Source organism: Punica granatum, chromosome 5 (assembly GCF_007655135.1).
Source record: "Punica granatum isolate Tunisia-2019 chromosome 5, ASM765513v2, whole genome shotgun sequence".
Taxonomy (NCBI): domain Eukaryota; kingdom Viridiplantae; phylum Streptophyta; class Magnoliopsida; order Myrtales; family Lythraceae; genus Punica; species Punica granatum.
In genome coordinates, this window is record NC_045131.1 from 6,632,796 (window position 1) to 6,657,379 (window position 24,584).

Below are 24,584 nucleotides of genomic sequence, written 5' to 3' on the forward strand. Positions count from 1 at the left end.
GCAGTTCTTTCTCCCTCATAATTTCTATTTGCAAAGATTTTTGCACATGACACCAAGAAAAAAGAATTCAGGTTGACACAAAAAGTTGAAGTGCTCATTAGGATATTCATGTTTTATGGCTCATATGGCATTATATATCTTTGTGGAGGACAACTTAAAAAATTAGGATATCATATGGGTAATGAATCTTACCCCATCTCACATATAACTATGGAAAATAGATACCAATCATGCTGGTCTTTAATGTGACTCCATGACTATCTATGCAACGACCAAATGTGAAACAAATCTTATCATTTTCTATCATTCCTGAAGTTTTTAAAAGTCCTATACTTTAGAAGATTCAGATTCTGCAGTATGTAACACACGGAATCCATAGACTCACTCATAATGCAACTGGTGAACCAAGGAAACGTCAAAAGCTGAACCTTCTGCTTTATTGGCATGTTAACATCAAGGCAAGAACCTTCGAACATGGAGTCAAGTACATAAGACTAGCGGCATGAGAAGAAGCTAGGGTTCACTCTTCTTGCAGAAGCTTCCAGGTGTGACTCTAGATAATTCTGACACATCTAAAGTTTGATACTTAAAAGGTCAACTCTTTAAAACATTCCTCAAGCTTCAGGTCTTGGTTATCAGTGGCATTCGGACTTGCAAGATTGTATTTTTTAGTTAATGAAAACTACTACAATGAAAAGATGAAACAGGAAAAGGAGGGAAAAAGTAAGCATAATAAAGTGGGATAAGGGAATCATCGTTTGGCTAAGAATAATGAGGGCCATGATAAGAGAAGGTTCCGGGATGAAGACTCTGCAGTGCAGTGTATGGATCCAAGATGCTCAGATGAGCCATATTTACTACTCTCTTGAGAAGCATTTTCCATAAATGTGTATAAAAGAGAAAAAGGTGAAACAAAAATAGCAGCAATGGGACCATCCATCACATTCTTTGCCCCCAAATCAAAATGCAACAATCACTCAGAGAGAACAGTCGAACTTTTATTTTTTCTGTAGAGAATGATAATTTATCACGATAAAGATATTGGGTTAACTACTACAATAAATTCCCCGTAGAGGTCTCAGGGCTGGAAATAAGTGTTCATACTGACTAGTGTCAGATGAAAGCAAGTACAGTCCTAGAGACATTGTTCTTTTACACTAGAGGATCATTTGGTATGCGACAATAGAAAGGAAATATAATTTTGTGCCGTTATAGTTGCATGTTATTAAATTCCATTTTCTAATTGTTATCGTAAAAAAAAGGGAGGTAGAGATTTATAAGTAGTAGTTATGCCATAGCTCAACTATTCATGTTCTACCTAACAAGATCATAGCTTCTATCATAGTAACTACAAGCCATTTTCTCCTAACTTCGTTTGTGAAACATAGTACAAAATGGTTTGAAGAAATGACCGCAAAGAAACTAATGGAGCTATTCATTTTGTGAGATTAGCAATATAGCACCTCTATTCTGACGCTGATCAAATGCGAAGCAGATTTTTCTTTTTAGGTAGTGTTGATGTGACACCAGGGAATAAACCAAGAGGCAAGAGTTTGAGGATGAAACAGGGGGGAAGGGGAGCAGTCGCCCCCACTTAACACCCTGAACTTATGATGATATCGACGCCTAAAACCCTAAGCCATTCTCAAGTTCAATAATTCACTTTTTCATGCTGGAGCCTATATAAACTTCACAAGTCCACTCCACACACAGGGAGCATCTCTCTTCTACCCGTCCAAATAATACAAGTATCATTAAACATCAATCTGCAATCAGCATTATATCTTCCTAAGTCGATCTTCCCATTGTTATAGTAGAACATCACCCTCATAACCTAAATATTAAATCCTAGAGCCACCATGACACAGAAATCATCCCAAGATCCAAGGACATGCGGTTTAACACCATTAGATTACCTCGGAAACCACTTTGGACCGACCCAGTTATCAAAATAATTCCCAAAATAATCACATTATCGATTTTAGAGGAACCCCAATTCAGTATGACTATAGCTTAATCACATCACAGAAATGAACCAGAAAATTTTAAACCAAAAGCTAATTCTTTTTATGATCAATTAGACAGACAAACTTCAAAAGAACTAAATCCATTCTCCCCCCACCAAATTCTCGTCCGCAACTGGGTTGTCCGCTCAACAACATTAGATGGAAGTGTCTTGATGAAACAGCAACTCTCAAATCTCACTCACTCCCAGACAAATAAATGAAAGTGAAACAAAATCTTTAATGATAAAGCCATAAGACATAACAGACAGAACCCACCCTCCAGGAATAAATTATGGGACCAGAAATGATTATTGGAAATCCCAAGTAATAAAAAAATTGCACTTTCACAGTGGGGTGGTAGAGAGAGAGAGAGAGAGAGAGAGAGAGCAACCTTAATCTGTTCAAGAATGACGGGACCCTGGAGGCTGGGAGCTTTTTGCTGGCAAGAGGGACCCAGAAAGAACTGAAGCAGCAGCCCTCACTTCACCATCAGAGGCACTGTGTGTTCTTCTTCAGCTTGATTGTACAAAAGGAGCAGCAGCTGCAGCAGGAGCTGAGGAGGTGGACTTAACGGTGGAAATGGCGACTGGCTGACGTTAACTGTGTTAACGGTAACGGCGCGGTGTCGGGCGGGGCTTCCCCGTGACGTGATTTCTTAAAGGGGTGGGGGCCCTTTCTTCATGATTGGGGTTGGCTTCTTGATGGGCTCTCGGCCCCCCCGAATAGAAAGTGATTAGTAATTTCTTAATCTTATGTTACTTTTTTTACTTTTACCTTGCCGTGTTTGAAATTTTTCTTTTTCACGTTTTACCTCGGGTAACGTAATCCACGGACTCGATGACTAGCATATATGAAAGCAAGAATATGGTTGGCTCAGTTAGAAGGCTTTAATACGCTCCGTTTTTTAATGAAATTTTCTAAGTTTTTTTTTTTATTTTTTTCTCTAAAATATAAATATTTGAATTCTTAAAAATATATAGATATAGATTTGTGGGAATGTTTATTATTTTCTTGATTTTTTAGCTTTCTTGATTTTTTTTATTTTTTGATAATTTTAAAATTTTAAATTAATGATATAGATTCGTCAGTTTAGTAGTTATTTTCTCGGTTTTCTTTTAGTGAAAATGTTTTTTGATTTACTTTTTAAAACACTTATATAGATATAGATTTCTAGTATCGATAATTATCTTTTCGGGTTTTGAGCTTTTTCTTAGAAACAAAATTAAATTTTTTTAAGAAACATATAGATATAGATTTAAGTTTTTTAAAGATATAATGATGTGTGATATATTTGTTCTCCAAAAGCAAATAAAATCAGTCTTTTATAGATAAATAAAATTATATTATCTTTTGTATGATATTCTATAAGGAGGAAATTATGTCATATATCCTATGGTTTCACCGGATCTTCAAATCTATCATATGCTTTAAAAATTACCAAAAATATAACATAGTTTACATATAGTTCCAAATTTACCATGCTTTTATATCTTCTATCAACATTTAACGGTGTTTCTAATGTGGAACGTAAGTGAGCCCATTCTTACTACTGTGGCCCTTTACCGGAGACAGATTTGAGAAAAAAAAATTAAACCATGGGATAGATTTGAGAAAAAAATTAAAACCATGGGATAAATTTGGAGTTTACTTACATTTCATTCACGGATAAATTGATGGCGGAATAGATTTGGAACTAAATGTAAAATCATGAGATATTTTGAGTAATTTTTAAAACATATGATAAATTTAAAAATCCGGTGAAACCATAGGATATATGAAGTAATAACATCTTTTATAAATAATGTACATATTACACGTAAATCGTGACCGACCTGACTCTAAAAAATATTACAATCACTATATTTTTTAAATTTTTCGCACACACACAAATTTACTTTAGGTACACATTAGACTTTCTAGAGGGGTTGCTTTTTCTCACACATAAAAAATTCATTTGTTTTTTCTTATCGTATTTATGAAATTAAATTATTATTAGTCTTATATATATGTCTAAAAATATATTTATTGCTATTCATTATAAATCACTATTTTTAAAAATTTATTGCAGATATAATTTATATAATAATTAAATTAATAGAAGAATAAATCACATTTAATCTCGTGTAATGCATTAACTAAACGGTTAGTTTATACATATATATATATATATATATATATATATATAATTATATAGGGCGATGATAATACATGAAATATCAATTGTTTCCATATCTTACGATATCAAATAATATTCCTGAATAGTAACCGTCGATTTAATTTTTCCAAAATCAACAGAATCCGCAACAAAATAATTTTCAAATCATGGTTAAAATTTTAAAAGAGATACAAGATTTACACAATTTTATTTTGGCTTAATAATAAAGATATAAAGATTTACATTTACACAATTTAAAAAGAGAAGAGACAAAAGATTTACACAGTTTAAAAAGGAAATTTAATTTCCATTCAAAATCTAGTAAATAAATCTATATAATCTCCATTAACTTGGATTGATTGAAATTATTCAACATTTACTTCGCTTAAATAAAATCTTGGATTCAAGTTCTCGTGAATGCATAAAATCCACGTTGGAGAAGCGTTACCTCTTAATAGGCTTACCCGACTCAATGGATTAGTCGGACCCCAATTGTACATCTATACAATCTCCCAATCTATGCTACTTCTTTAAAAATAAACACATATATATATATATATAATAAACATATGCATACATACATACATATATATATATATATATATATATATATATATATATTCAGCTTCGCAACTCCCGGCCACGTAGCTTTTCTTCATCTATCACAGTCGGATTCCCCCCACGCTCTCCCTAAGAAACTGATGACATCCCATAAGCGAAGCAGCCCCAGCGGGAGAGCATCAACGGAACCTCTCGCAGTGGACTGCAACGATTGAACACTCTCCATCGATCTTCTTTCAGGCGTTACGATGTCTCATAGCGTTCCCGTGAACAACCCCAGGATCCTGCGGAAGCTCTCCTCCATCACGATCGACGTCCCTCCTGGCGATGATGGTTCGAATAAGGAGGACGGGAAGGATGAGAAAGTCGATCCAAGGTCTCTGAGCCCCATGATTAGGAGAAGAGCCTTGCGGCTTTGGCGCAGCTCAGTGGGGTGAGTAAGCTCACTTCGGCTCATGGAACTGACTTGGAAAACGGCAGACCGCCCGCAAAGAATTTCTTCAAGTCCTACCTGGAAGCCTATATGAACCCGGCTGCCATGTTGCTCCTCTTGTCCTGCGGGTTCCTCTCTTTCAGAACGGCTTGAATGAAGGCTGGTCTGAAGATGACGGCATTGTCTCCGGGGTATACCTACTCGTGATCGTTTTGGCCATTATCAACTATAAGCAGAGCCGGCAATTCCGGAAGCTCTGGAATGTGAGCAGTGACAAAATGATCGAGGTCGTCAGTGGAGGCAGGAAGCAGAAGATATCCATTGTCGAGGTCCTTGTGGACGACCTTGTGTGTCTCAAGATTGGGGATCGGATTCCCGCCGACAGACTCTTTGTGGACGGGCATTCTCTGAAGGTTGTTGACGAGTTGAGCGTGACCAGGGAGAACGGTCATGTGGAGGTGAACGGTAACGAGAATCCTTTCCTGCTCTCGGGGACAAAGGTGACAGAAGGGTATGCCTGAATGATGGTGACCTCGGTGGGGATGAACACAGCCTGGGGCAAGATAATGAGCTCAGTGGCCCGCGACCTGGCCGAGGAAACTCCCTTGCAGGGCTGACTCTAACAAACTGACCGACAGCATTGGGATAATCGGCTTCACGGTTGCCTTAGTTGTCCTCGTAGTCCTGATGATCTGGTGCGCTAAAAATTGACTACATTGCCTGACCTATTTTCTTATTAGGCAGCATCATATTTTATATTAATAACTGTACCAGGGCATGCCCATGCAAAATAAGTCAGATAAACTCGAACATGATGAGTACGATAATCGATATATTAGGTGATGTAGTGTATATTAATCTATGCCCCTGGATATCAAATTGATGCGTTTTACATACCAGGTACTTCATTGGGAAGACCCCTGATGAGAGCGGAAGTGTGGAGTACAGAAGCGGTCAGACGAAGCGAAATGATGTGACACGTGCTATCCTAATGATCATTGCTCCAGCCGGGGCGATGGTAGTAGTAGCAATCCCCATGGGTTTGCCTCAGGCAGTCACTCTCACTCTCGCTTATGCGAAGAAGCGAATGGTGTCGGACAATATTGCCATGGTCCGGAAGCTCTCTGCTTGTGAGACAACGGGGTCCGCCACAACCATCTGCACGGACAAGATCGGCGCCCTGACTTTGAAATATCCATGCCACCTGGAAGTTAGATCAGCAGTGGAATCATGCAAGAATGAGGGGGTGAACTTTAAGATGATTACCGGAGACGATGTCCACACCGCAAGGGCGATTGCCATCGAGTGTGGCATTCTCGAAACTCCCAAAGACAACTCCAAGATCGAAGAGATGATAGTTGAAGGCGTGGAGTTCCGAAACTTCTCACCTGGAGAGAGTTTTGCGGCCGTAGACAGGATCCGCGTGACAGCCCGATCTTTCCCTTTTGATAAGCTCCTAATGGTGCAGACCCTGAAGCATAAGGGCGATGTGGTTGCAGTCACGGGAGACAGGACAAATGATGCCCCTGCCTTCAAGGAGGCTGACATCGGCCTCTCCATGGGAATCCAAGGGACCGAGGTCGCAAAAGAAAGCTCCGACATAGTCATACTGGATGGTAACTTTGTCTCAGTGGTGACTATACTCAGGTGGGGCCGATGCATGTACAACAATATCCAACTCACAGTTATTGTGGCCGCCCATGTGATCAACGTCGTAGCGGCATTATCTTCGGCCGAAGTCCCCTTGAATGCAGTCCAACTACTGTGGGTCCACCTGATAGTGGACATTTTGGGTGCTCTTGCACTGACTACGGAGCGGCCGACAAACGATCTCCTCAGCCACCCACCTATGCAGCGATCTGAGCCACATATAACACTCGTCATATGGAGGAATCTCCTTGCTCAAGCTTTATATCAAGTCACTGTCCTTCTGATCCTTCAGTTCAAGGGCAGGTCCATTTTCGGGGTGGGAGAGGTGGTCAAGAACACAATCATCTTCAACTGCTTTGTCCTCTGCCAGGTCTTCATCGAGTTCAATGCCAGGAAGCTCAAGGAGAAGAACGGGTTCAAGGGCTTCCACAAGAATAAGCTGTTCATTGGGATCATTGGAGTCACCTTAGTTTTCCAGGTGCTGATGATTGAGTTCCTCAAGAAGTTGGCAAACGCCGAGAGGCTGGGCTGGACACAGTGGGCTGCCTGCATTGGGATAGCATCACTAACTTGGCCCATTGGATGGCTTGTCAAGTGCATTCCACTGTCCTCTGTACGGTCTGTCCTTCCCAGTAAACAAGCTTCAGCATCCTAAGATGGCAGTGTCAAGTCCTAGGGAAATAAATCTTCTTCTTTTTTAATTTGGCAACATATCAAGGACTCTAGTAATCACAACGGTCTTTCGTAAGTTTAGTGATACTGACTTGCAGTAGCTGTTGATTCATGTAAATTTTAATTAGCTTTATCAGTTTGATATTCTGAATTCAGCAGTTCTTTCTCCCTCATAATTTCTATTTGCAAAGATTTTTGCACATGACACCAAGAAAAAAGAATTCAGGTTGACACAAAAAGTTGAAGTGCTCATTAGGATATTCATGTTTTATGGCTCATATGGCATTATATATCTTCGTGGAGGACAACTTAAAGAATGAGCATATCATATGGGTAATGAATCTTACCGCATCTCACATATAACTATGGAAAATAGATACCAATCATGCTGGTCTTTAATGTGACTCCATGACTATATATGCAACGACCAAATGTGAAACAAATCTTATCGTTTTCTATCATTCCTTAAGTTTTTAAAAATCCTCTACTTTAGAAGATTCAGATTCTGCAGTATATAACACACGGAATCCATAGACTCACTCATAATGCAGCCAGTGAACCGAGGAAACGTCAAAAGCTGAACCTTTTGCTTTATTGGCATGCTAACATCGAGGCAAGAGCCTTGGAACATGGAGTCAAGTATATAAGACTAGCGGCATAAGAAGAAGCTAGTGTTCACTCTTCTTGCAGAAGCTTCCAGTGTGACTGTAGATAATTCTGACACATCTAAACTTCTATACTTAAAAGGTCATCTCTTTAAAACATTCCTCAAGCTTCAGGTCTTGGCCATCAGTGACATTCGGACCTGCAAGATTGTATTTTTTAGTTAATGAAAACTACTGCAGTGAAAAAATGAAACAGGAAAAGGAGAAGAATAATGAGAACCATGATAAGAGAAGGTTCTGGGATGAAGACTCTGCAGTGCAGTGTATGGATCCAAGATGCTCAGATGAGCCATATTTACTACTCTCTTAAGAAGCCTTTTCCATAAATGTGTAGATAAGAGAAAAAAAGGGGAAACAAAAATAACAGCAATGGGACCATCCATCACATTCTTTGCCCCCAAATCAAAATGCAACAATCACTCGGAGAGAACAGTCGAACTTTTATTTTTTCTGTAGAGAATGATAATTTATCACAATAAAAATATTGGTCTAAGTACTACAATAAATTCTCCGTAGAGGTCTCAGAGCTGGAAATAAGTGTTCATACTGACTAGTGTTAGATGAAAGAAAGTTCAGCCCTAGAGACGTTTTTCTTTTACACTAGAGGATCATTTGGTATGCGACAATAGAAAGGAAATATAATTTTGACCCGTTATAGTTGCATGTTATTAAATTCCATTTTCTCAGTGTTCTCGTAAAGAAGTGGAGGTAGAGATTTATAAGTAGTAGTTATGCCATAGCTCAACTATTCATGTTCTACCTAACAAGATCATGGCTTCTCTCATAGTAACTACAAGCCATTTTCTCCTAACTTCGTTTTTGAAACTTAGTACAACATGGTTCGAAGAAATGACCGCAAAGAAACTAATGGAGCTATTCATTTTGTGAGATTAGCAATATCGCACCTCTACTCTGATGCTGATCAAATGCAAAGCAGATTTTTTTTTTTTAAGGTAGTATTGATGTGACACCATGGAATAAACCAAGAGGCAAGAGTTTTAAATGAAATATAGGCAAAGAAACAGTCTTCATCTTCACCGTTGAGATTATATCCTTCACCAATCTCTCCACCCGCTTGCTATGCTTTTGAAACACCCTTTGATTTCTCTCCATTCATATCCAGTAGATGTAAACAGTCCACACGAGCTTTAAGACTCCCGGGCAACGAGCAGATCCAACAGAGTTCGGTAGACCAGCTTGCTGCAGACCTGTTGATTCCCACTCTTCACAGGATGCTGTACCATATTGAAGCCGTAACTCGGCAGGAGGAAAAAAAAAATGATCCTTGCTTTCCTCATCCTGACCGCAAAACTCATACTCCATAGCTACCGCCTGAGTGCTCCATTTTGCAATTCTACTCTTCGTGCTAAGCCTATCAGGAACACAAAGCCAATCAACGAATGAAGCTCAGGGAATGTTTCCCGAGAACCAAACAGCCTTATGCAATACTACAGGGGGTCCCATGGGCCGGAGTCTAGCCCATGCACTTGAAGCTTTAAGCTTACCAGATTTGTGAAGGAGACAACAGACCGATCCTCCTGCTCCAGCTGCAGATTTTGAGCCAGAGTTTTAATCTGAGCAACCTGGGGATCATTACTTCTTGGCCACAACCAGGTTCCATGCTTCAATACAGACCTAACCATATCTTTCCCCTTGATGGTGGGGAAGCAAACATAACGTCTATTGCAAAATGAAGCCAAGGGTCCAACAGGTAACCAGCTATCATGCCAAAAGTATATGAGCTTGCCATCTCATACCTTGAAAAAGAAAAAAGGCCTAACAGATTCCGTTAACTGTAAAAGCTTGAGGATACCAGAGAATAAACCAAAGAGCTTGAGGATATCGGCACGTGACACCCTAAGCCATTCTCGAGTTCAATAAATTCACTCTTAAATGCTGAAGCCAATATAAACTTCACAAGCCCGCTCCACATAGGGAGCATCTCTCTTCTAGAGTTACAAATAATTCAAGCATCGTTAACCATCAATCGGTAATCAGCTTTGTGTCTTTCTAACTCGTTAACCTGCATAACTAAATAGTAAATGCCGAAGCCACCTAGTTATATCCTCCCAAGTCCGATGACGTGGTTTAACACCATTAGATTATCCTGGAACCTCCTAATTTGGGCCGACCCAGCGGTCAAAATAATTCCCACTGCCGATTTTAGGGGAACCTCAGTTCAGTATGACTACAGCTTAATCACATTTGATCTCAACTGAAATGAACCAGAAATTTCCAAACCAAAAGCCAATTCTTTCTACGACCAATTAGACAAACTTCAAAAGAACTAAACCCATACTTCCCCAACCAAATTCTTGTCCTCAACTAGGTTGTCTGCTCAACAACATGGGATGGCAATGTCTTGATGAAACAGCAACTCTCAATCCCAGACAAACAAATGAAAGTGAAACAAAATCTTTAATGATAAGCCATAAGACAGGACAGACAGAACCAAAATTATTGGAATTCCCCAGTAATATAAAAATTGACACTTTCACAGTGGGGTAGACAGAGAGAGAGAGAGAGAGAGAGAGAGAGAACCGAAGCAAGAGGGACCCGGAAAGAACTGAAGCAGCAGCCCTCACTTCACCATCAGAGGCACTGTTCTTCCTCAGCTTGATTGTACGAAGAAGCAGCAGCAGCCAGCAGTGGAGAGGTGGACCTGACGGTGGAAATGGCGACCGACTGACGTTAAATGTGTTAACGGTAACGGCGCGGTATGAGGCGGGGCCTCCCCGCGACCGTGATTTCTCAAAGGGGTGGGGGCCCTTCTTTCATGATTGGGCTTGGCTTCTTGATGGGCTCTCGGCCTACCAAATAAAGATTGATGGGCCCACAAATCGAAAAGTTTCTATTTGCTTTTGCTTCCGGTATTCCAAGAAATTATCAGATTAAAACTTTTCTAATTCTATGAACTCATATGAGATATTTAATTTTAAAAAAAGGTTTAGACATGCTTGTTGCGCGGGTGTGTAAAAAATTAATAAAATTGAGCTTATTCAACTTTTTATGAATAAATGTTTTCATTAATTTAGATATTTTTGTTCATATTTTTTTATAATATTTAAATTTTATGGAGAAATGTTTTAATTATTCAACTTTTTGGAAATTTTTTAAGAAATATTATATCTATTCAAAAATGAGAAGTTTGTTTCATTTTTCAATATAATAATTATGGTCAACTAGTTAAAAAATCACCCAAATCATGAGTTAAGGGTATTAGAGAAATGCTAATGGTCCTTCTCCAGCGACATGGTCAAGGATATGAAATGTGAGGGATCATCTTTCACCGATCGTAGAACATTCTAATGCTTCACGTTTTAACAGACCAAAGGTATTGGAATATACATAACCACTCTTTAACCTCAACGCGTATACTATTTTCCCTTCGATAATTCACATTTCACCGTGGAACATCACTCGAAGAATCGAACAATTAATACAAAGTCAAACTCAGCTTTGTGATCACTCGCACTTGACGTATGAATACTTTTGTCCACTATCCCCATTGATCCCTCGTTGTTGGGACTTCGCAATCATATAGTTATATAGAGAAAACTGCATGCGTACCGAATGTCACCAACAGACAAGAGTCGAGCACCGTATAAAAGCATGTTTCGAGGGAGGGAGTTATTTAAGTCTTCGATCGGATGGGAAGGTCGTGATAATAAATGGCATTGTCATGTAATGTAACAAACCCTAGCCGATAGGTAATCAATTCCACAAAAAGTTGCAACATTGTCTCTCCGGAATTCGGCAACAAAGCCTGGGAGAAGTTTTGAAGAGAAGAGGAAAGTTGATTTGGTCTCTAGCTGGAATGCAGCTTCCTGACAAACCCTCTTTAACAACCCCCAAATGTTTCACCAAAAAGAAGGAAAAAAAAATCAGGAGAAAAAAGAAAAAAACATTTAAGATATGCATTCGTGGCATGAACAAGAGTGTAGTACAGTTGTTTTAGGCTCAAATCAGATTATGAATCGATAGACCGGCTCAAACTTAGCAATATAAGAAGCACCATTATTTTCGGGTGGCTCAAAACATTTGAAATGTCATAGCCAAGAGTGTCTTTTTCCGTACTCGATACAACATGCTCATATATATACACTTGCTTACACCTTATTGAGTAGATCATAATATCTCGAAGATGCTAGTTATGAACTGGAATAAGAGGTGTACTTTCTTATATTGACGCAGTGGCCTCTATATCTATGTAGAAGGCTATACATGGTACGTACATCAGTCACAACTATAAAAGTACTTATCTGGTTTGCCCTTCAACTGTCCAAGTAAATATAATACTAATCATGTCAACCGGAAAAAAAGAAAAAGAAAAAAGATTGAGGAAATCCTCTCGTCATTAATTTCGTAATCCTAATTTAGAAAGGTCAACATCGACGATACAGAGGTTACGGGACCTAGTATCCATCTAAGAGGACAAACTATGCATCCGCATGATAATGTCGGTATCGTTAGGACAATTTTCTCTTTGGAAGTATAAAGTATAAGGTGAGACCACCCCAACTGTTCTCTTACCTCAATATATATGCGGTATAGAGATCCCCAGAACTATGCACAGTCAATCTGTACTTTGATGTGTACTTCCTATACAAAGCAACAAAACATATCGACATCTTCACTCTTTGTTGTGGTTCGTTTATCAAAAAAGAAAAATCAAAGTCTGCATTAATCCCAATTGCAGAAGAGAAAACCCTCCAGAGACAGGCAGACAGAGGATTAATTAATTAATTAACTGATCAAGTACGTTATAAAAAACCAAACATATACAACGAAAGACACAGTAGTTATAATATTTAAGAAAGGGGTGTATTAGAAGATGAAGAGAATTACTAACTTGACTTGATTTCAATGGTTCTGCATCCCTTTCGTTTTCTTTGAATAATATTTCATGTTAGAGTCTTATAGATGGAAAAAATCTATATAGGAGAAAGTTTTATTCGGTATTCTTTAGTTGGTCGATCCGATTCGAATATAAATTAACTGGACCTATTAAGTCTTCTGATACTAGGTGATGCATATAAAAAAAGAGAGCTCAATCCCAAAGACATAGCTAGCTAGGGATCTCATCAAAAGACCCAACCGCGTGTGACGACCCAGAAACCCTAACCACACATTCATATGCAGCACTTATATGTCTGTCTGTCTGTCTGTATATGCAACAGAAGATACATAAAAAACAAGCAGACAAGATTCATAAATTAATTGTTTGCCTGGATTATTGTTTGACCCTGTCCATCTCCCATATATCATCAGTTAGCAATGAGCGGCCAATGCGGAATATGCGGATTAGAAAGATCGGCTAGTGACAAAGTCGACCGACCGTCATTACATAAGTCTGCTCAGATCAAATGCATCACAAGTGACAAACCAAATGGAATGTAAAACACGCCATATATATACTTATGATATCCTAATTAGGCAAGAAATTTCTAGCCTTATGATGACTGAACAAATCAATATATTGTCCTCATGGGATTGGAGATTCAATGCACCTGGACAACTTGCACGATGTCCTACTGGAGAAGTTTTTGTGTGCAACGATAATACGATTACGCCGTAAAGATACATAAAAAATATTATTTTTACTAATAATGAATTATTTTTGTCAATAATAGATCTTTTATATTTTTGTTTACATACAAAAAACTCTCATCCATCAATTTTGGGAAAAACAACTAATAATATTGAGCCCGATTCTTCCTTCAAATTGGAGGATACCTTACAAATATATGTCTTTCAACAAAGAACCCCACAATGTTACCAAGAAAATTTGTGTTTCATTTAAAATCTCAGGATCAATCAGATGTCCATTTGAGGCATTACCGACCAGTAATACTCACTCCCTGATCTTTTTGAGCCTTTTGATTTACCTCCCTCCAATGTAATTTAATCAAGTCCCTCCCCCTACTTTAAATTAAGGTTGTCTACATACAGTATTGTCCCTCATGCCTCGTCAGGATCGATTGATCGAGAGTTCCTATCCTAATGCATGCCATGCCTGAGTATGCAACCACAGTGCTGGTGACTACTACTAAGGTCTCGGCTGAAAGTCCTCCGCTTTAGATCGACCCTAACAAGTTCCATAATGATGGGCACTAAACCATTGAGGGTCCATTTGGTTTCGAATTTTTTTTTAACTCTATTCTATTTAATTCCACCCATTTTCAATTCAACAACACAATTATTACTTTTCTCTTCTTCTTTTTTTTTCAATTTTTTTAATCATTCATTTCAATTTTTAATATTAACTTATCTCGATTATTCATTATTTTTTTCACAATTCAACATCACAATTATTATTTTCTCTCAACTATTCATTACTTTTTTGACACTTTTTCTCATAATTCAACAACACAATTGTTACAAACTAATTTAAAATCAAAACTTAACTCAACTGTAAAACCAAACACAACCTTACCTTTTGTTTCGATATGGAATGAAGTGGAGGAAAAGGAAAAGGAGGGAAGGGCTGCATGTCCCTCCAATCTAAACAAAACAAAGGGTACGGTAACCGGCCGTACATCACTACGACGATGATGACGAGCTATCATCAGTAGTAGTAGTAGTATTAGTCTGCCTTGCTCTGCAACAAATTTCAAATTTTGGATTATATAGGTCCGGTCTCATCCATCAATTTGAGGAAAACAACTAATAATCAAATTTTGGATCATGAACATGCCCCGCGTCCCAAAGCGACACTCTTAAAACGCGTATGGTAAGATCATCCACTTGCTCGCTTTCATCATTAATACGAGTGATTTATCAAAGCGGGGTCGAGCCAAAGCGGGTAAATTATCAATCTTTTTTCTCCTTAACACTATACCGTTCAGATATGGCAAAATTTTTCGTATCCCTGTCATACAATTTGCATGCAACAAGATCGAAATGAGCCGCTTGGACCCAATGAGGGCAGCCGAGTTGTATGTATACAGCACACTGATTATACGTGAAATTACAATTGTTTCCATATCTATACGATATCAAATAATATTCCCTAGTAGGATCCGTTATGAATTCTAAGGGAAGTTAAAAAAAAAGGCCGTGAAACTTCTTGGAAAATGCCATGAATTTATTCCCCGCTCTAATTTACTGATAATAAGGCTGTAAAGGGTAACTGTCGTTTTAATTTTTCAAGAATCAAGAAATACACGCAACAAAGATTTACGCAATTTAGGAAATTTAATTTCCATTCAAAATTTCTTGTGAAGTGAAATTTCCTGGAAACATTCACCCCTTCATGCTATATATAGGAGCCACCCAATCTCGCAATACACAAGTATCCTTCCCGGTAAACACTGTTCACCAGATTTCTCGTAGTCAAAACGACTGAAAGCTCTCTTTAGATCTTTTTTCGGGGCGTTACAATGTCTCTTAGGCTTCGAAAACCTGGAGAGATCACTGCTGTTGATGAAACCACCAGCTGCTCATCACCAGCCGTCAGGCTAGCCCACCGGAGGAGGCTCCGCCTCGCCTGCACAGCCATCTACTTCACCAAGGTGCTCGAGTCCCTCACCAAGAAGGTTCTCGAGAACAACCTTGGGATCCTCCGGTCGCTCTCCTATGTGGCGATCGACGTCCGTCCTGGTGATGATGGTTTGAAGGACGGGAAGGATGAGAAAGTCGACCCGAAGTCTCTGAGCCCCATGGTTAGGGAGAAGAGCCTTGACGCATTGGCGAAATTCGGTGGGGTGAGTAGGCTCGCTTCGGTTCTTGAAACTGACCTGGAAAACGGCTTGAGCGGAGACGATGAAACTGATCTTGCACGTAGAAAGAATGTCTTTGGCGAGAATAGGTACACCAGACTGCCTGCAAAGCCGTTCTTCGCGTTTGTCCTGGAAGCCTTCAAGGACCTGACCATATTGATCCTCCTGGGCTGCGCGGTCCTCTCTCTTGCGTTTGGTATCAAACAGCACGGCTTGAAGGAAGGCTGGTATGAAGGAGGTAGCATTATCATCGCGATCTTCCTAGTTGTGGTCGTTTCGGCCGTTAGCAACTACAAGCAGAGCCGACAATTCCAGAAGCTCTCGAACGTGAGCAGTGACATAAAGGTCGAGGTCCTCCGCGGAGGCAGGAGGCAGAAGATATCAATCTTTGAGGTCCTCGTGGGCGACCTCGTGTGTCTCAAGATTGGGGATCAGGTTCCTGCTGATGGCCTCTTTGTGGACGGGCATTCCTTGAAGGTTGACGAGTCGAGTATGACTGGGGAGAACGATCATGTGGAGGTGAACGACAACGAGAATCCTTTCCTGCTCTCGGGGACAAAGGTGACGGCTGGGTATGCCCGAATGATGGTGACCTCGGTGGGGATGAACACAGCCTGGGGAGAGATAATGAGCTCAGTGGCCCGTGACTTGGCCGAGGAAACTCCCTTGCAGGCCCGACTCAACAAACTCACCTCAAGCATTGGGAAAATCGGGCTCACGGTTGCATTGGTTGTCCTTGTAGTCCTGATGATCAGGTACCGCTAAATATGCACACCTATTTTCTTATTAGGCAAGTTCATATATCATAGTAATAACTGTACCAAGGCCTACCTGCAAAATAAGTTAGATAAACTCAAACATGAGTAAGATAATTGGAAATGTAGTGTACATTAATCTTATACCTTGGATATCAAATTGATATGTTTGACATACCAGGTACTTCACCGGGAAGACCCGTGATGAGAGTGGACATGTGGAGCTCAGAAGCGGTCATACAAAAACAAATGATGTGATGAATGCTGTTCTAAGGATCGTTGCCACAGCAGTGACGATTGTAGTGGTTGCAATTCCCGAAGGTTTGCCTCTGGCAGTCACTCTTACTCTCGCTTACTCGATGAAGCGAATGATGTCTGACAATGCCATGGTCCGGAAGCTCTCCGCATGTGAGACGATGGGTTCCGCCACAACCATCTGCACTGACAAGACTGGCACGCTGACTTTGAATGAGATGAAGGTCACCGAGTTCTGGGTCGGGAAAGAACGCGTCAAGAATAATGATGCAGCACCCACTGTCCTTGAGCTGCTCCTAGCAGGGATCGGGCTGAACACGACAGGAACTGTTTATAGGCCAGAGGGTACTGCTTCGGTTCCAGAAGTTTCAGGTAGCCCAACAGAGAAAGCCATCCTCTCATGGGGTGTGATTGAGCTGGGCCTGAAGATGGACGAGCTGAAGCGCGGTTGCCAAATTCTTCAAGTCGAAGCGTTCAACTCAGAGAAGAAGAGGAGTGGGGTCTCAATGAGGAGAGGTGCACATATTCATGTGCACTGGAAGGGAGCAGCTGAGATGATTTTAGCACATTGCTGGCAATTTTATTCCCAGGATGGAGACAAACAAATGCTTGATGCTCAAGCAAGAGGCCAGATCAGGGCAATAATTGAGAAAATGGCTGCAAAGAGCCTCCGCTGCATTGCGTTTGCTCACAAAGAAGTTACCGACCCACAGCCCCACGAGAGCTCTCTTGAGGACACTGAATTGACACTTTTGGGTGTGGTGGGGCTCAAGGATCCATGCCGCCCGGAAGTTAGATCAGCAGTGGAATCATGCAAGAATGCGGGGGTGAACATCAAGATGATTACCGGAGACAATGTCCACACTGCAAGGGCGATTGCTATTGAGTGCGGCATTCTTGAAACCCCCAAAGACAACTCCAAGGTTGATGAGATGATTGTTGAAGGCGTGGAGTTCCGAAACTTCTCACCTGAAGAGAGGTTTGAGGCTGTAGACAAGATCCGCTTGATGGCCCGATCTTCACCATTTGATAAGCTCCTAATGGTGCAAACCCTGAAGCAGAAGGGCCATGTGGTTGCAGTCACAGGAGACGGGACAAATGATGCCCCTGCCCTCAAGGAGGCTGACATCGGCCTCTCCATGGGAATCCAAGGGACCGAGGTGGCAAAAGAAAGCTCCGATATAGTCATACTGGATGATAACTTTGCCTCAGTAGTGACTGTACTCAGGTGGGGCCGATGTGTGTACAACAATATCCAGAAATTTATCCAGTTCCAGCTCACAGTGAATGTGGCAGCGCTTGTGATCAACTTCATAGCGGCAGTATCTTCGGGTGAAGTCCCCTTGACTGCAGTCCAACTACTATGGGTCAACCTGATAATGGACACTTTGGGTGCTCTTGCACTGGCGACAGAGCGGCCCACAAACAATCTCCTGAGCCACCCACCTGTGGGGCGATCTGAGCCACTTATAACCCTCGTCATGTGGAGAAATCTCCTTGCTCAAGCTTTATATCAAGTCACTGTCCTTCTGATCCTTCAGTTCAAGGGCAGGTCCATTTTCAGGGTGGGCGAGGTGGTCAAGAACACAATCGTCTTCAACTGCTTCGTCCTCTGCCAGGTTTTCAACGAGTTCAATGCCAGGAAGCTCGAGGAGAAGAACGTGTTCAAGGGCCTTCACAAGAATAAGCTTTTCATTGGGATCATTGGAGTCACCTTAGTTTTCCAGGTGCTGATGATCGAGTTCCTCAAGAAGTTCGCAAACACCGAGAGGCTGGGCTGGACACAGTGGGCTGCCTGCATTGGGATAGCATCACTAACTTGGCCTATTGGATGGCTTGTCAAGTGCATTCCAGTGTCCTCTGTACGGTCTCTCCTTCCCAGGAAACAAGTCCCAGCATCCTAAGATGGCAGTGTCAAGTCCTAAGGAAATAAATCTTCTTTTTTACTTAGGCAACATATTAAGGACTCTAGGAATCACAACAATCTTTCATAAGTTTAGTGATATTGACTTGCAGTAGCTGTTGATTCATGTAAATTATAATTAGCTTTATCAGTTTGATATTCTGAATTCAGCAGTTTTTTCTCCCTCATAATTTCTATTTGCAAAGATTTCTGCACATGACACCAAGAAAAAAGAATTCAGGTTCACACAAAAAGTTTAAGTGCTCATTAAGATATTCATGTTTTATGGCTCATAATATATCTTCGTGGAGGACAACTTAAAAAATTAGCATATCATATGGGTAATGGATCTTACACCATCTAACATATAAATATGGAAAATAGATACCAATCATGCTGGTCTTTAATGCGACTCCATGACTATATATGTAACGACCAAATGTGAAACAAATCTTATTGTTTTCTATCATTCCTGAAGTTTTTAGAAGTCTACTTTAGAAGATTCAGATTCTGCAGTACAAAACACACAGAATCCAAAGACTCACTCATAATGCAACCGGTGAACCGAGGAAACGTCAAAAGCTGAACCTTTTGCTTTATTGGCATGTTAACATCAAGGCAAGAACCTTGGAACATGGAGTCGAGTATATAAGACTAGCGGCATAAGAAGAAGCTAGCGTTCACTTTTTCTAGCAGAAGCTTCCAGGTGTGTCTGTAGATAATTCTGACACATCTAAACTTCGATACCTAAAAGGTCATCTCTTTAAAGCATTCCTCAAGCTTCAGGTCTAGGCTATCAGGTGCATTCGGACCTGCAAGATTGTATTTTTTAGTTAATGAAAAACTACTACAGTGAAAAGATGAAACAGGAAAAGGAGAGAAACAGTAAGCGATAATAAAGTGGGATAAGGGAATCATCGTTTGGCTAAGAATAATGAGAGCCATGATAAGAGAAGGTTCCGGGATGAAGACTCTGCGGTGCAGTGCAGTGCATGGATCCAAGATGCTTAGATGAGCCATATTTACTACTCTCTTGAGAAGCGTTTTCCATAAATGTGTAGAAAAGAGAAAAAAGGGGAAACAAAAATAACAGCAATAAGACCATAGAGAACAGTCGAACTTTTATTTTTTCTGTAGAGAATGATAATTTATCACAATAAAGATATTGGTTTAAGTACTACAATAAATTCTCCATAGAGGTCTCAGAACTGGAAATAAGTGTTCATACTGACTAGTGTTAGATGAAAGAAAGTACAGTCCTGGAGACATTTTTCTTTTACACTAAAGGATCATTTGGTATGCGACAATAGAAAGGAAATATAATGTTGTGCCGTTATAGTTGCATGTTATTAAATTCCGCTTTGGACCGACCCAGTTATCAAAATAATTCCCATTATCGATTTTAGAGGAACCCCAATTCAGTATGACTACAGCTTAATCACATCACAGAAATGAACCAGAAATTTCTAAACCAAAAGCTAATTCTTTTTATGATCAATTAGACAGACAAACTTCAAAAGAACTAAATCCATTCTCCCCCCACCAAATTCTCGTCCTCGACTAGGTTGTCTGTTCAACAACATTGGATGGAAATGTCTTGATGAAACAGCAACTCTCAAATCTCCCTCGCTCCCAGACAAATAAATGAAAGTGAAACAAAATCTTTAATGGTAAGCCATAAGACATGACAGACAGAACCCACTCTCCAGGAATAAATTATGGGGCCAGAAATGATTATTGGAATTCCCGAGTAATAAAAAAATTGCAACTTTCACCGTGGGGTGGTAGCCACACAGAGAGAGAGAGAGAGAGAGCAACCTTAATCTGCTCAAGAATGGCGGGACCATGGGAGCTTTTTGTTGGCAAGAGGGACCCAGAATGAACTGAAGCAACAGCCCTCACTTCACCGTCAGAGGCACTGTGTTCTTCTTCAGCTTGATTGTACAAAGGAGCAGCAGCAGCGGAAGAGGTGGACTTGACGGTAGAAATGGTGACTGGCTGACGTTAACTGTGTTAACGGTAACGGCGTGGTGTCGGGCGGGGCCTCCCCGTGACCGTGATTTCTTAAAGGGGGTGGGGGCCCTTCCATCATGATTGGGCTTGGCTTCTTGATGGGCTCTCGGCCCAACAAATAGAGAGTGATTAGTAGTTACTTAGGTTGTGTTTGATTTTAGAGTTGAGTTTTAATTTTAATTGATTTTTAATGATTATGTCGTTGAATTATGAGAAAAAATGTGAAAAGTAATGAATAGTTGAGAGAAAGTAATGATTGTATTGTTGAATTGTAGAAAAATAATGAATAGTTAAGAGAGTTTAAAATTAAAAATTAAATTTAATGATTAGAAAAATTAAAGAAAAAATGAAAAATAATAATTGTGTTGTTGAATTGAAAATAAGTGGAGTTAAATGAAGCAGATTTAAATTTTTTTTGAAAATAAACAGGCCCTTAATCTTATGTTACTTTTTTACTTTTACCTTACTATGTTTGGGATTTTTCTTTTTCACATTTTACCTCGCATAATAGAATGCACGGACTCCACGATTAGCATTTATGAAAGCAATAATATGGTTGGCCCGATTAGATGACTTTAATACATTCCGTTGTTGAATGAACTTTTCTCAGTTATTTTATTTTTTCTAAAATTAAAATTTTTAATTTTTTAAAATATATAGATACAGATTTGTAAGAACGTTTATTATTTTCTCGATTTTTTAGCTTTCTTTAATTTTTTTTATTTTTGGATAATTTTAAAATTTTAAAATAATAATATAGATTCGTCGGTTCAGTCATTATTTTCTCGATTTTTTTTGAGAAAATGATTTTTGATTTACTTTTTAAAACATATATATAGATATAGATTTCTTATAACGATCGTTACTTATTTGGATTTTGAGCTTTTTCTTAGAAACAAAATTTAAAATTTTTTAAAAGCATATAGATATATATTTAAATTTTTAAAAAATATAATAAAATATGACATATTTGTTCTCCAAAAGCAAATCAAATCATTCTTTTATAGATAAATAAAAATATATTACCTTGTGTATGATATTCTATAAATAGTGGATGTATTACATATAAATCGTGACCAACTTGACTCTGAAAATATTGCAACCACTATATTTTTTTAAAAAAATTTCGCATGCACACACAAATTTTTTTTAGGCATGTTGAGGGTTAGACTTTTTTGGAGGTGAGTTTTTTAACCTTTTGCTTTTTCTCACACATAAAAATTCATATGTTTTTTCTTATCCTATTCCTGAAATTAAATTATTATTAGTCTTATATATGTGTCTAAAAATATATTTATTACTATTGATTGTAAATCACTATTTATAAAATTTATTGCACATATAATTTATATAATAATAAAATTAATAGAATAATAAATCACGTTTAATCTCGCGCAACGCGTCGGCTTCACGACTAGTTTATATATATATTTATATAGCACGATAATAATACATGAAATATCAATTGTTTCCATATCTATATGATATCAAATAATATTCCCGAATGGTAATTGTCGATTTAATTTTTCCAAAGTCAACATAATTTGCAACAAAATAATTTTCATATAAGGATTAACATTTTAAAAGAGAGAAAAGATTTACACAATTTTTTTTATTGAATAATAAAGATATAAAGATTTACATTTACACAGTTTACAAAGAGAAGAGATGAAAGACTTACCTAGTTTAAAAAGGAAATTTAATTTTCATTCAAAATCTAATAAATAAAGCTGTACAATCTTTACCAATGTGGGTTGGTTCAAACTGTTCAGCGCCTGTTTCGCTTAAATAAGGTTTTTGAGTTTTTGTGAATTCAGAAAATTCACGATGGGATAACTTTAACTCTTAGTAAACCTACCAAACTCTACTGGATTAGTCAGGATTGAATTGGACATTTATACCATTTTCCTATCTATGCTACTTCTTTAAAAATAAACACACACACACACACACACACACACACACACACACACACATATATATATATATATATATTTTCCAGCTTCGCAACTTCCGGCCACGTAGCTTTTCTTCCTCTTTCACTGTCGGAATCCCCCCACGCTCTCTCCCTAAGAAACTGATGACATTCCATAAGCAAAACAGCTCCAGCGGTAGAGCACCAACGGAATGGGAGCAGGCAGAAGATATCCATTGTCGAGGTCCTTGTGCGCGACCTAGTGTGTCTCAAGATTGGGGATCGGATTCCTGCTGAGAGGCTCTTCGTGGACGGGCATTCTCTGAAGGTTGTTGACAAGTTGAGCGTGACCGGGGAGAACGCTCACGTGGAGGTGAACTGTAACGAGAATCCTTTCCTGCTCTCGGGGACAAAGGTGACGGATGGGTATGCCCAAATGATGGTGACCTCGGTGGGGATGAACACAGCCTGGGGCAAGATAATGAGCTCAGTGGCCCGCGACCTGGCTGAGGAAACTCCCCTGCAGGCCCGACTCAACAAACTGACCGACAGCATTGGGATAATCGGCTTCACAATTGCCTTGGTTGTCCTCGGAGTCCTGATGATCTGGTACGTTAAAAATTGACTACATTGCCTGACCTATTTTCTGTTGGGTATCCCTCCAATTTGGAGGAAGTTGGGCTCAAATTGTATTGGGCTTTTATCGGGCTTTAATAGGCCCAAGAACCCATTTTTGTTAGGGTTTATTCTTCAGCAAATCAGCTGAGGTATAAAAGCAGCAGCAGACTGCAGTAGCAGCAGAGTGTAGACAGCAGCGGCAGAGAAGCTGCAAGCAGCAAAACAGCACAAAGAACAAAGGAAGAGCAGAGCCGAATTCTGCTCAACAGGGGCAGCGCGCAGCTGGAGATCAAACCTCGATCGGGACATCAAACGAACTCCGATTGGGACGAAATTTTGACAGCAGCTTCACAACACGTGGGGCTAACTTCTGAACGGTCAGAATTTCTATTCGAGCTCTGTAGGTGCTGTTTCAGCTGATTTTGTGAACCACCCGTGTGGGTGACGAATTTAGTATTTGGGTGATCCAAGAGAGTGTTTCTCTTGAGTTTGGTGATCCAAGGGTTTACCCTTGATGAAAGACATTGTATAACCTTCATAGTGGATCGTTGATTCGGAGTTGGTCCCGTGGTTTTTCCCCACATTGGGGTTTTCCACGTAAAATTCTTGGTGTTGTTTTACTTTACTGCTTGTTGGTTGATTTGATTAGTTCCTATCTCGATTACACTAGAAGGGGAGGAAGATTAATCGCTGCGTTATTGTTTGGTTGAGTACATCCCTATCCCCAACAAGTGGTATCAAAGCCAGGTTTAGAGAAGTTTGAGTTTTTCGGTGTTTTCGAGATGGAGGAGTCTACAGGATCTATGTTCAAGTTGAATGCAACCAACTACTCTATATGGAAGTCTCGGATGGAGGATCTTCTATTTTGCAGGGATTTGTACGATCCTATTGAAGGGGATTCCGCGAAACCCAAAGATAAGGATGACAAGGCTTGGGAACGCACAAATCGGAAGACTATTGGTTTGATTCGGCAGTGGATAGACAATAGTATTTATCATCATGTTGCTCAGGAGACAAATGCGAAAGTTTTGTGGGATAAATTGACAAATCTCTATGCGAGGAAGACACCACAAAATAAGGCATTCCTCGTGAAGAAGCTGGTTCATCTTCGTTTCCAGGATGGAGGTGATATGGCTGCGCACATGAGTAATTTCCAGGATATTATTAACCAGTTGACGAACCTGGAGATAATATTACCCGATGAGTTGCAGGCCTGTCTACTTTTAGGGACTCTACCGGATAATTGGGACACACTTGTGGTT

The 24,584-nt window shown here is 39.6% G+C and overlaps 2 protein-coding genes, 1 long non-coding RNA gene and 1 pseudogene across 3 annotated transcripts; 2 read left to right on the forward strand and 2 right to left on the reverse strand.

Annotated features, from left to right (window-relative positions):
• Positions 1-4,576: 4,576 nt before the first annotated feature.
• Positions 4,577-7,679, forward strand: LOC116207953 (annotated as a pseudogene).
• A 371-nt stretch (positions 7,680-8,050) lies between these two features.
• LOC116207954 lies at positions 8,051-12,773 on the reverse strand. The gene is made up of 5 exons (XM_031541099.1): positions 12,676-12,773; positions 10,684-10,827; positions 9,648-9,689; positions 9,181-9,514; positions 8,051-8,282 (listed from the first exon to the last, which is right to left on the reverse strand). The coding sequence occupies exons 1-4, from the start codon at positions 12,771-12,773 to the stop codon at positions 9,256-9,258; spliced, it is 543 nt and encodes a 180-aa protein (XP_031396959.1). The 3' UTR covers positions 8,051-8,282; positions 9,181-9,255.
• A 2,499-nt stretch (positions 12,774-15,272) lies between these two features.
• On the forward strand, positions 15,273-18,939 carry LOC116209710 (putative calcium-transporting ATPase 13, plasma membrane-type). The gene is made up of 2 exons (XM_031543447.1): positions 15,273-16,618; positions 16,800-18,939. Exons 1-2 carry the CDS (start codon positions 15,525-15,527, stop codon positions 18,775-18,777), a joined length of 3,072 nt encoding a protein of 1,023 aa, XP_031399307.1. The 5' UTR covers positions 15,273-15,524; the 3' UTR covers positions 18,778-18,939.
• Positions 18,347-20,747, reverse strand: LOC116209711. The gene is made up of 4 exons (XR_004157302.1): positions 20,595-20,747; positions 19,322-19,588; positions 18,588-18,794; positions 18,347-18,485 (listed from the first exon to the last, which is right to left on the reverse strand). It is a non-coding gene; the product is annotated as an uncharacterized LOC116209711 (long non-coding RNA).
• Positions 20,748-24,584: the final 3,837 nt, after the last annotated feature.

Coding starts and splice junctions, on each gene's coding strand:
- LOC116207954 (XM_031541099.1), bottom strand. CDS start 12,773: ATGTCGATATGTTTTGTTGCTTTGTATAGGAAGTACACATCAAAGTAC. Junction 10,828..12,675: donor TATACCGCATATATATTGAG/GTAAGAGAACAG, acceptor ATTTAACGTCAG/TCGGTCGCCATTTCCACCGT. Junction 9,515..9,647: donor TTGTCTCCTTCACAAATCTG/GTAAGCTTAAAG, acceptor TGTTCCTGATAG/GCTTAGCACGAAGAGTAGAA.
- LOC116209710 (XM_031543447.1), top strand. CDS start 15,525: ATGTCTCTTAGGCTTCGAAAACCTGGAGAGATCACTGCTGTTGATGAA. Junction 16,619..16,799: donor CTTGTAGTCCTGATGATCAG/GTACCGCTAAAT, acceptor TTGACATACCAG/GTACTTCACCGGGAAGACCC.